At 34.6% G+C, this 12,024-nt stretch overlaps 3 protein-coding genes and 1 non-coding gene across 6 annotated transcripts; 3 read left to right on the plus strand and 1 right to left on the minus strand.

The window, feature by feature from the left end:
• The first annotated feature begins 5,423 nt into the window (after nucleotides 1–5,423).
• LOC117921450 (dormancy-associated protein homolog 4) lies at nucleotides 5,424–6,733 on the plus strand. Of its 3 annotated transcripts, none has more exons than XM_034839307.1 (3): nucleotides 5,426–5,805; nucleotides 5,925–6,005; nucleotides 6,223–6,733. In XM_034839307.1, exons 1-3 carry the CDS (start codon nucleotides 5,553–5,555, stop codon nucleotides 6,225–6,227), a joined length of 339 nt encoding a protein of 112 aa, XP_034695198.1. In that variant the 5' UTR covers nucleotides 5,426–5,552; the 3' UTR covers nucleotides 6,228–6,733. The 3 variants fall into 3 exon arrangements, with proteins under 3 accessions (XP_034695196.1, XP_034695198.1, XP_034695197.1); XM_034839306.1 differs by having other exon boundaries at nucleotides 5,427–5,805; nucleotides 5,925–6,024; XM_034839305.1 differs by having other exon boundaries at nucleotides 5,424–5,805; nucleotides 5,925–6,733.
• A 448-nt stretch (nucleotides 6,734–7,181) lies between these two features.
• On the minus strand, nucleotides 7,182–8,189 carry LOC117922668 (acyl carrier protein 1, chloroplastic-like). The gene is made up of 3 exons (XM_034840845.1): nucleotides 7,782–8,189; nucleotides 7,579–7,698; nucleotides 7,182–7,441 (listed from the first exon to the last, which is right to left on the minus strand). Exons 1-3 carry the CDS (start codon nucleotides 8,007–8,009, stop codon nucleotides 7,319–7,321), a joined length of 471 nt encoding a protein of 156 aa, XP_034696736.1. The 5' UTR covers nucleotides 8,010–8,189; the 3' UTR covers nucleotides 7,182–7,318.
• A 981-nt stretch (nucleotides 8,190–9,170) lies between these two features.
• Nucleotides 9,171–9,243, plus strand: TRNAA-UGC. The gene has a single exon. It is a non-coding gene; the product is annotated as a tRNA-Ala (tRNA).
• Nucleotides 9,244–10,027: 784 nt separating this feature from the next.
• On the plus strand, nucleotides 10,028–11,721 carry LOC117922195 (trihelix transcription factor ASIL2). The gene has a single exon (XM_034840239.1). It carries the CDS (start codon nucleotides 10,383–10,385, stop codon nucleotides 11,475–11,477), a length of 1,095 nt encoding a protein of 364 aa, XP_034696130.1. The 5' UTR covers nucleotides 10,028–10,382; the 3' UTR covers nucleotides 11,478–11,721.
• Nucleotides 11,722–12,024: the final 303 nt, after the last annotated feature.

Genomic DNA, 12,024 nt, shown 5'->3' on the forward strand with positions numbered 1-12,024 from the left:
TTTTTTTTTGAAGAAATCGATAATAAAGTAGCTCAAAGGGTTGGCATAAAAGGTACTTGTGCTATAGAAATAGAGTAGTTCTTAAATTTTTATTTATTTATTTATTTTATAGTTCCATTCACAGCTTGAGGCAAAAAAAACCGTTAACAAAACAACCAATTGAGATTTTGGGCATTTCAAAAGCTAACCCAAAGTTTAATTTTCCACCAAAAACAAAACCCATTTCTTCCTTTAGGGTATATATGGTGTAAGTTTGCTTGGGATTCAAGTCGCCAAAAGTGGTTGTTAGGGCTCTAATGGTGGATTCCATTGATGTCCATTGGGCTTGGCTATGGACCCAAGAGGAATTGGGCTGAGAAACCCTAACCCATCAATCTGTTAGTAGTCAAGTGGGTTGGGCCAAGTCAAAATTTGGCCAGACCCACTCTCATAATTTGGTTAAAACAAGTGACTATTAAATTATTAATTCTAAAAAGAATTTGATTTGCAAATCATTGTTTTCTTTACATTAATCTAGTTTATTCATAGTTAGTGTTTTTAAATATTTGGTAATAACACTACTTAAAAAAAAAAAAAACTTTGTGAATGGATTGAATTCACCAAATTATCAATTCTCAGATCGCAAAATAATCATATTTTTGAATTTTATCCCAATTAAATCTAAAATATTTCAACACGATGCTAAATTTACATGAGTACAAAATTACTTGGACAACCAAAACAAGCAAAATAAAAGAGTCGATGATAGAAATGCAGCTCCTAGACTTCTATTATGAAAACTAATGACCAAATTAAAACTTTGCTCTTAATGAATAAATCATAGCCTATACCCTCGTATTTACACCTTAGATCTTACTATTACTTATTTATTACAAAGCACCACCAACTCATAAAAGTTTTTAAAATTATATGATTAATCCTTAGTATTTGTTGGAAAAATTAGAGACATTGTCTTTGATCATCTTTGACCACATGAAATTGCTTCTCCATTTAACTATTAAATTATTTTCATAAAAAATAAATTATTATTATTATAATAATTATTGAAGTTCAGAATGCATGTTACTTTCAACATAACTTAAAAAATTAACACTCAAAACACAAAAATAATCAAAGTGACATAATCTTGTGTTAGAAGATCAAGTTGCAAATTTGTAATCACAACATACTTAAATAAGGGAAATTAAAAAAGGCAAAGCAAAGAGAAACCTAAATAATATTTTTTTTAATTAAAAAAAGCACAAAATAATCAAATCTTTCACCATCTTGACTTACCTAACCAAGCTAAATTATTGGAAACAGCTACAAAAAAATATGAGGCGAAGGACTTATACTCGAGTCCTTGTAGGACCATTTCTTGAATTGCTTTTAAACTTATCGAGCAAGTTGGATGTGATTGACACCTTTGAATGTTGAAATAATGCTCCTTGATAATATCACAACAACCCCTTCTGTTTTTCTTTCTTGAAGGGGACTATACCTTATCACATCTCCTAATAGTCCCAAATATTTCAACCACTTCCACAAATTTATCATTTATTTACATTAAATCTAAAGGGGTCTCAATGAAAATATTGGAGGTTTTTTTTTTCAATGATCAAATTAGAGTATAAAAAAAAATAAAAGAAAAGAAAAAAAAATATATAAAAAAAATAAAGTTAATAAATTAGTATAATAAGGCCCACATATTATTTTTACATCAAATTTAAATTATATGAAAAATGTATAAACTTTTAACTAATTTTAATTATTATTATTATTATTTTATAATAAATTAGATATAAAAAATTATTTTTTAATACTTTTTTCTTATAGCAATGATCATTAATGAACGGATTTTGGCATTTTTGTTGATTAACATTTTTGTAGGTTTTCAAATTCCATATCATTGATGTGAAGCTAAAAATGGAAAAAAAAATTTAAATAATTTTTTTCTTAAAATGATCATTATTGGAATTTCTTATATTGGTATTTGACCATTAAATTTTTGTAATTTTCAAATTTTTTATTTTTATTACCAAATTTTGAAATTATTTGAGCCCACACATTGTGGATAAAATGTGAGCTATATATATTTGTAATCAAATGCCCCTAAACCTAAAAGGAAATAGGGTCTAGCAGACCTATAATTACTTCACCACGTGGCACTATTTTATTGGGTGATATGGTATGCTGATGTGCAACAGGTCGTAAGAAGCCATAGATTAGACCGTGGAGATGGACCATCCCAGTCACGTGACCTTACCGCGGGGTCCGCCACAGCGAAACACAACATAAAATGTAGGTAGATCTGCAATTCAATCTTATCCGATGACGTGAAAATATTATATTAAAAAGTGGGGCCCGCATTCCTAGCCGATGACTAGGTCACCGCGCCTCCCATTTTTTCGGCTCCCACAAATTCGGGCTCCGTTTCTCAATTTCCCGGCTGCTTTTCACGGCTTTACTAAAATTTGGCTGGCTACAGTTTTTTATTTTACTTTTTAGGGTCTGGCTTTTGTGTTTTTTTCACCATATGACCCCCTTATTTAACTCCAGGTGCTCCTCCTTAATAACCTAGGTTACTTTGGGTGCAACTTTTTTTAAAATTTTAATTTTTATAATTAGAATTTTTTAAATCATGTTAAATAATTTATTTTTATTTTTATTTGTAAATTTTTATAATAAAAATATCAAAATTTTTTTATTCCAAATTTTTTTAACAATAATTGAGTCTTAATATACATTAAAAAGTTGTCTAAACTCCTTGTAAAATCACCAAAAAAGTTTTTTAAAAAATTTAAAATAAGACCATAAATAATAAGAACAAAAGTGGATTTAAAAAACACTTTAAATGTTTCCATAATAACTTAAGATGGGTTTTAGTTACACAATTGATACCAATTTATATTTCTTCCAATTCTAACAATGACCCTCAACAAAATTTGATGGTTCTTTAATAATATACATCAATTTTTACTCATTTTCCTAAAAATTTGAAGTAGTTGGTCCAATAATGTTATCTCTTATAGGTATTGGTGGGTCTAATCAAGGATTAAAGTGTCGGTTTTTTCATCGAAACATTGGTGAAATATCAGACATTGGTGAAATATCGGATATGGTGCCCGAAATGCTATGGGCATCGATTATTGATCAATAGGAATATTGGTAAAATTTCAACAAACTCATCAAAATATCAACGATGTATGTTTAGAAGCGATATATAAACGAAAGAATCGTGGGCCAACATGCGTTAGCAAGCGATGGGAGAATCGGTGATTTTTCGAAAAAAAAAAATCGCCTATTATTTGAAAATTTTAAAATATATATATACATATTTTTAATTATTCATTTTTAATTTATCTTTTATTTTAAATTTATATTATCATTTTATTTTATATCATCCTTTTTTTTTAACTACTTTTCATATTTATCTTATTAATCTTATTTTAAAATATTAAAAATATAATTTTACTAAAAAATTGCTACAATATAAAAAAATTAATGAAGTACTAATATTTTATAAATTAAAATTAAAATTATTTAAATAAATTAATATTAATAGAAAAAATTGTCACTATATATTTATAATAAAATTAAATCTCAAATATTTTATATAAATCAATTTAATTTTTTTTATTTAAAAGGTAATAAGACATGTCTTAATAAAAGTATTTTTTAATTTTTAAAATAAATGAATATACACATATTAAAAGAATTTAAGCTAATTTTTTTATAAATATTATCTTTAATAGCACTCATGTTAATTAAACTTATAAAATAACTTTAATACATGTATTTTTACTTATTTTATCACTTTTTTTAAATAAATATTTTTATAAATTTTGAAATATTTCTCTTATATGATATTTTTGTTAAAATATCCATTTATATTTATTCGATATTTCTAATATATTCGTAAAATCCAAATACGGGTATATTCATGTTTACATTTAGCAGGGAAAAAAAATAAAAGAAAAGTGGTGGGATGCATATCTAGGTTTATGGTAGTGGGTGGGTGTATACGATTTTCAACAATTGAATCATGAAAAGGAGCCAAGACAAGAAGACAAGAAAGTCTTGCCCTTTTCATGTACTTATACCTAACACGCAACTTTGAGGAATCATTGGGTTTCCTTCCAAAAATCAAATTTAATATGATCTATATTTGTTCATATCATTTCATAGGTTATGTTTGGTTCCCGAAAAATTTGAGGGAAAATGCGAGGAAAAGAAAATACAAAGGAAAAGTAGAAAGAAAGAAAAAATGAAGAAAAATAAAAAAATAGACTAAAAATTGATAAATTATTTTTTTTGTTACTTCAAACTCATTTTATTTATTTTAACTCATCAATATAAAGATTAAATAATTTAAAAATACATAAGTTTTCAATTAGTTTTAATTATATTTGATTTTCTTTGATATTTTTTATAAGACAACCAAACATGAAAAAATCATTTTCCTTAGCATTTTTTTTTCTTTCCTTTGTACTTTCCGGGAACCAAACATAGTCTATATGTATATATAGATGTTGATTTTGATTGAAAGAGCTTATCATTCAAAAAAAAAAAAAAGGTAATATTATTTGGTATGTTATCTAGAAAGATTGAGTGAGATTTTTGGCAATAATTCCATTTAAGAAGTGTTTTAGCTTAAAAACATTAAGATTTAAAAGCACTTTAGGAAAAAGTAATATTTGTTAAAAATAAAAATAAAAATTGGAAGGAGTTAGAATTTATTTAAGAAATTCTTTAACTTACACCCTTTTAAATTTCATAAAATAACATTGATAATAATGTAAATTTAATAAAATGACAAAAATATTAGGTTTGGGTTGAAAAACGTTTTCGAAAACAATTCTCAAAAAATAATTATTGAAAAGAATTCAATTGTTTTTAATAACAAAAATTTGTTTAAGAACTCAAATATAAAAAACATTTTTTTTGAATTTATTGTTCACATAAAGTTATCACATATTTATATATAGTGTCAAAGTTTCAAAAATGATCCGTATTTTCAATTATTATTCAAAAAATTATACAAAAATAACTAAAAAAATCTAAATTTTTTTTTTAAAATTTATTTTTATCAAAAATTTGTTAAATGGCTTTTCCACTTTAGAATTCAAGAATACTTTTCAAAAATACCTGTTTTAAAATCAAACATTCATGGATCTAGATGTTATAAACCAAAAAGGAAAAATTATCCCTAGAATTTCTAAGAAACCCCTTAGCTTATAAATTTATTATTTTAAATCCATCCATATTATTTCTAAAAACTACAATATTTAACAAATATGCTAATTGTAAAGGATCCCTTAAAATAGAATAATTGTTAAAATGAGGACATGAATAGTAATGATGAAAAATTAGAGGGTCTCATTACTAATAAATCTAGTGGCTCGTAACAAAGCCATATTAGCCATCAAAGCTTCGTCTCCTTCATTCTCTCTCTGGATATTTTCTCTATAAGAATCCTATCAGCCCTCGTTGCCCGAAAACCTTCTCCATCCGTTTTCCCGATATCTCCTCTGTTTGTTTTTCCCAATACTCCTTTCTGCCACTGCCAGGATATGGGTTTTCTTGACAAGCTCTGGGACGAGACTGTCGCCGGACCACCGCCGGAGACTGGCCTCGGGAAGCTCCGGAAGTACAAGTCCCTGTCAGCGTCGCGGTCACCGCCGATCATCAACCCAGATGAAGTCCAGGTTACTCGGAGCATCACCATTCTCAAAACCAACTCCAGTTTCCGAAACTTTTCCCCCGACTCCGTCTCGGTCCCCAACTCGCCGGCCGGGTCCAGCGCTCCCGAGTCGCCCTTTACGCGTACGTTTTGCTCGGTTTCTTGCGATTTTGAATGAAAATCTTGGTGGGTTTGACTCTTTGTTTGTTTGTAAATTATGGAGTTCTGATGTTTTTTCTGTCTGTGGTTGGTGGGTGTGAAGCCGGGACGCCAACTGGGGATTACAAGACAGATGCGAGGAGGAAAGCGGCATTGGAAGCCTTCGAACGCGCAGAACCTAGAAGTCCGACTGTTTACGATTGGTTCTCTCTCATTTTTATTTTTTTTCCACTCTTTCAGACCCACAATTGAAATTCTAAAATTTTCTGATCCAGACAAGAAACCCCACGAATCTAGAAAGAAAAGAAAAGAACAGAAACTAGAATCTGGGATATGGGTTCTGAAACAATGATTTTTTTTATGAGTTGACCTTTGGTTGACCAGCTTTTCGTGTGTTGCAGGATAGTGATAAGTTCTTTGGATCGTTGAGAGAGAGACGAAGTTTGGAGATTTTGGGTGTGAAGAATCGGCAAAGATACATTCACGTACTAGAGAAAACCTGTGTGGGGATCTCATGATGTGTCTGCTGTATCTGCATGCAGGGAGATCATATAAACTATGACTTGTATCTAGTTACTACAAATAAGGAGATGGGTTGGAGCAGAAGGAACCAAGGATTCTTGGAGTTTTGATGAAGAGGAAAGGGGCCAGAGTAGGAGATGATCTGACTTGTATACCTCCCATGTGATTTGGAGAGCTGGGTTTTTTGCTGTTATGGTTCTTTTTGTACATACACATATATGATGGGCCTTCTTTGCTTCTGTATCATTTTTGGCTCCAAGTCCTATGTACATATATGGGTGGTCTTCTGCTGTTTCTCTTTGTTGGTTGTTGGTTTTTTTGTGTATTGGGATTTGTTCATTTTGAACACCCTCCTCTTTGAATGAAAATTCTATTGTGTGTGCTTCGATATTCTTGGAGGAGTGTGGTCGAGTTTATCAGAGTTTTTATTCATGGAATTTTCTTGGTAAAGAGTGAAACCCTCTGCATAATATTGAAAACCCCATGTCAAAACTCAAGCTTGGTGTTGATTGTAGATTATGTTAATAATCCTACTGTCAGTGATTTTCAGGAAATGTTTCTAAACATTTTAGCACTTGAAGCGCCTCTAATCTTTGTAGCTTGAAAAATTTTGAAAGAATTTTAAAAGAAGAATTGTTTCCAAGTGCTAAAAAGACTAATAACAGGTCCTAGTATCCCGAAGTCACTGTCAAACAAACTCTACGATGATGATTTTGATCGATTTTTGTCAAGATTATGATGAGAGCAGCTCTTGGGCTTAGGGCACTTATACATATTGATACAAAATGAATTTGTTTCAGGCAAATTGAATCTGGGTTACTTTGTTTAAGGGAGATGATGAATGAAACCATCAGCATAGATTATTTTTTGGTCTCCATTACAGAGGAAAATTGAAAAGCAGCTTGACAACCTCTTTCAAGTTTGGCAAAAGAGAAAATCTCTGGCAGGATTTAGAATACAAAAATGAAAGTTAGCCTAAGCATCAGCCTTCATTTTCTCAATCAAATTGGCAGCATCTTGAACAGTATGGATGTTCTGTGCTCCTTCTTCTCCAATTGCCACTCCAAACTTCTCCTCCAAAGCCATCATAATCTCAACCTGTTTTTCATACTCACAAGTCAGTATCATATACACTCCATGCAAACAAATAAAGCCCGAAACTTGGTAGTGAAAAGTAAGCAAATTTTCCTGGAAATATTCTATAAGAAATGCATTAAGGAACCAAGATTGCATACAATGTCGAGAGAATCTGCACCCAGATCAGCAAACTTTGATTCGGGAGTGAGACGGCTTTCTTCAATGGAAAGCTGCTTGGCAATGGTGCTTTGAACTGCCTGCAGGGTCTCTGGTTGCGCCTGCAAATCGGATAAATCAATGAGCCCCACAAATAGCTAGACTCATAGTAAAAGATAATTGATTCTAATAATTAAGATGTTACTTCGCATGAGATTGTAGTCTTGAAGCAACCAGGAGCTTGTACTGATCTCTTCACTCCACCATTTGTAATCTTGATCTTAGGGACAAGCCTAAGCCCAACTGAATTCCCAAATGGGGTAGCCCTTACAATGGCAGATAAGCTGCGGGGCTGGCGAGCAGAGCCCCGGGCACTGCAGGGAGTGGAAGGGAGTGTGGCCAAAGAAGAGGAAATTGATGAAAGGGAAGCCATGGTGGAAGAGAAAATGGGAGGAGAATGTGAGTAATATGTGAAGGAAATGCAGAGAATGGAAGGCCTATTTGCAGGGTTTGTGGAAATATAGAGGCTTTATACATAGATGGCTTGAATTGAGGGCGGCGACCACAAGGTGGTCTGTCCTTCTGTCTATGAAGTGTGGGGCGGTTTCTACCATGTATCATGTCTCTTGTGCTTGGGAAAGCCCAAACCTCTTAAATAGTGTCGTTGATATTGAAACGGTAACAGCTTGTATGCATGCAGGCTTACCATTAATTATTAATTTCACCAATGGGTTTGTTGGATCTTACTTGTCTTTTTTATAGTATTTGCACGGTTCAAAGTCAGAGCATCGGTCTCCTAGCATATTTAAAAATGAAAAACAATCAACTTAGAAAATTAGTTTAAAATATTTCTCATTGTTTAAATATTCAAAACTCTGGGATTTCAAAAATAATTTTATTTGGGTTAAATATATTTCACATTTTTAAGTTTTTTTACGTGTTTTACACTTGGTCTCTCAGACTAAAAATTCAACACTTTGTCTCTCAAATTTGTTATCGAGCAATATTTTACTTCCTAAACTTGTTTAAAAAAATCAATAAACATATTAATTGATAAAATAAGACTGAAATGTGAAAAAAAGAAAAAAAAAACATCTCTTATTCAAGTTCAATGCTACACACTTCACATCCAAAAATCACAAATAGACATGCACATAGTAAATATCATATTTCAAAACCATTAAAAAAATTTCACTTTAAGACTATTAATTTAAAGTTAATTTTATTCAAATGTTCAAATCAAAGTGTAAGAAGGATTATTTTTTTATATATATAATTTTATGAAAGTTTTGTAATTGGGGTTTAACCGATATTTTTTAATAAATTGGAGAGTAAAGTATTGAGTTTTGAATATAAAAAAGTAAAATGTTAAACATGAGGGGTAAAATATATCTAATTCATTTTTTTAAAATATTTACATTAAATAACATGAGGATCATATCATTACGGGCATATTCCATTTCATTGGCTATGGGCTCAATCATAAATTGTTCGTATCATCCGCAGCTCGACCATGGCTCGGTTATAACTTTGGCGATTGAAGGTTCTTGTACTAGCACTACATATTGGTTTGTGTTTGATTCAAATCTCACATGGGGATGTAGCTCAAACGGTAGAGCGCTCGCTTTGCATGCGAGAGGTACGGGGTTCGATACCCCGCATCTCCATTGTCTTTTGCTATATAACACTCATGTTATCTAAACGACGTCGTTTGTGGTTGAGCCTAGAAAGAGAGGTAATTGGACCAGACTTACAAGCAGAGCCCACTCTCCAAGGCAACCAGGCCCAAAAGCCATGATCGACAACCCCACCACTCACTGATCTAACGGCTATGAAACAACCACACGTGCACAAGCGCATCATAACATTCAAATACTTGAGTCGCACCACATCCTACCCCATCCTCAGTGCCGACACCTAAAACGCACGCACTATCCTAGAAACTACAGAAACCTGACGTATAGTGCCCGGAAAAGCTGTGGCGCTACAAGCCGTACGTCAGCGCCAGCCAATGACATGGCGTTGATGACCTTGATGCCCCGACACACACTCACGTGACCCCCTTATTCGGCTACGTAACCTCATCCGCATCACGAACAGCTGTCCGTTACCGTCACCGGCGGCTCTTCAGTTCATTCGATTTCACTCCGATTACCGCCACGTGGACATGCCTTTACCTCAAAGTTATCGAAATCCCACACTTCTAAATTATAGTTTAATTCACTTTATTAGCTTAAATTATTTTTAGATTGAAATTAAAACAAAAACAAAAATGATCTTGAATTAAATTAAATATGGAAGTAACGACGTTTTATAATTAAAATAAAGAGATAATTAAAGGGGTGTGGTCCCTGGAGCATTAGCCTCTGAGAAGGAAGGGTAATATTGGAATTTGAATGATGGATCGAGGCAAAATCAGTAAATTTTTAGAAAATGGAGGTGAATTGCCTAAAAAAACAGGGAAGGTCCACCTACCAAGCCGGCAGCAGCATTCTCACGCCGGTGACGGAATAGCCAGAACAGCCAATAACGTCTCACCAAGTAATCAATCCAGAGGCCACGTGTCCCATCTCTGACAGACCTCGACGGACGCCGTCAAAGACCTCAGTTTTTCCCGTCAACCGATAAAAAAACAACAATTAACTTGGCCTTCCAAATCTCCCGTCAATAAATTCCGGTCAACCAAAACCCTAATTCTCTCTCTTCTTTTCTTTCCTTCCGCTGCTTTCTCTCCTTTCTTTCTCTCTCGAGAATTTCGCAGATCGCCGATCTCCGGCTTGTCGGCAGGGGAAGATAGCTCCGATCCATGGAAGACGATGAGGAGATCCAGTCACACCCGTCGCCGGACACCGGATCTCCGGCGTCACCTCGGAGTAACGGCCGGATCACGGTGACGGTGGCGGCCGCGCCTCCTCCGCAGAACACCTTGACCCTGGCGCTTCCGATACAGCAGGCGAGGACCGCCGGCAACGGTGGTGGGGGAGGCGGTGGCCGGGAGGATTGCTGGAGCGAGGGAGCGACGTCGGTGCTGATTGACGCTTGGGGTGAGCGGTATCTGGAGCTGAGTAGGGGAAATCTGAAACAGAAACACTGGAAGGATGTTGCGGATATTGTGAGCAGCCGTGAGGATTACACGAAAACTGCGAAAACCGATATTCAGTGCAAAAATCGGATCGATACGGTGAAGAAAAAGTACAAGCTTGAGAAGGCGAAGATCGCCGCCGGCGGTGGTCCGAGCAAATGGCCGTTCTATCAACGCCTCGATCATTTGATCGGACCCACAGCGAAGATCGCCTCTGCCAGTCCCGCTACCGCCACGCCGTTGCCGCTGCAGAACGTGCCTCTAGGCATCCCGGTGGGAATGAGGTCAGTTCACCATCAGCAGCCCCAGCAGAAGAATCCCAAGCAGAAGCAGCAGTTGCGAAGGCGAGCTCCGGTGGATTCCGATTCATCACAGTCAGAGCCAGAGGCCTCACCAGACTCCACTGACAGTTTTCCGCCAGAAACCTTTGAAAGAAAGAGGCCTAGGATGCAGAGAGAGTTGAATTCAAACACCCCTCGAAGTGCACCAGTCCGGAGCCGTGGAGGAGGAGGAGGAGGAGGAGGAGGAGGAAGTGCTGCAGATAAAAATTGGAGCAACTCAGTAAGGGAATTGACTCAAGCAATTCTAAAATTTGGGGAAGCATATGAGCAAGCCGAGACTTCAAAGTTGCAGCAAGTGGCGGATATGGAGAGGCAGAGAATGAAGTTTGCCAAGGAGCTAGAGTTGCAGAGAATGCAGTTTTTCATGAAGACTCAATTGGAGATATCTCAGCTGAACCATGGGAGAAGGGTTGGGAATAACAGTATTCACCGAAACAACAACAATAACAATAACAACAATAGTGATAGCAGCAACTAGATTAGCTTATTAGAAATTAGGCTTACCCAGATGAAAATTTGTGTTGCAATTGTTAATTTGAAATGTACCGCTTTCTCAATCTCAATCCTTATTTATCACAACCTGTAACCTTCCCTCAAAATGCTCAAATTCATTGGGGTAGTGCTGATTAATCTAAGTGTTGCTCTTGTACTGTTGTACATACATGGTAAGAGTTTTGTTGTTTAAAATTTACATTGACATTGTATATCTTTGATGATGTAAATTTTGCAGCTGCTTCTCATGCCCAATTTCTTCCATTGTTGTTGTTCGGGTCTGCACAATGGTCATATGGGTTTGATCATCTGCAGGTGATGCAAGACAGGTTGTTTAGTTTAAGAAGAACAGACATGAAGAAGAAACTGATCATGTTTCCAAAGCAATACACAATATGCAATGAGGGCAGTGCAGAGTTGCTTTTCTAGTAAAATCATGCTTGGATTCATGGGAAGATGCTTTAAAACATTTAAGGATTGTTTGGTAGCAGACAACCAAAAAGGACATCTTCAGAAACATCAGTGAAACTTGC

This window comes from Vitis riparia, chromosome 9 (genome assembly GCF_004353265.1).
Source record: "Vitis riparia cultivar Riparia Gloire de Montpellier isolate 1030 chromosome 9, EGFV_Vit.rip_1.0, whole genome shotgun sequence".
Classification (NCBI taxonomy): domain Eukaryota; kingdom Viridiplantae; phylum Streptophyta; class Magnoliopsida; order Vitales; family Vitaceae; genus Vitis; species Vitis riparia.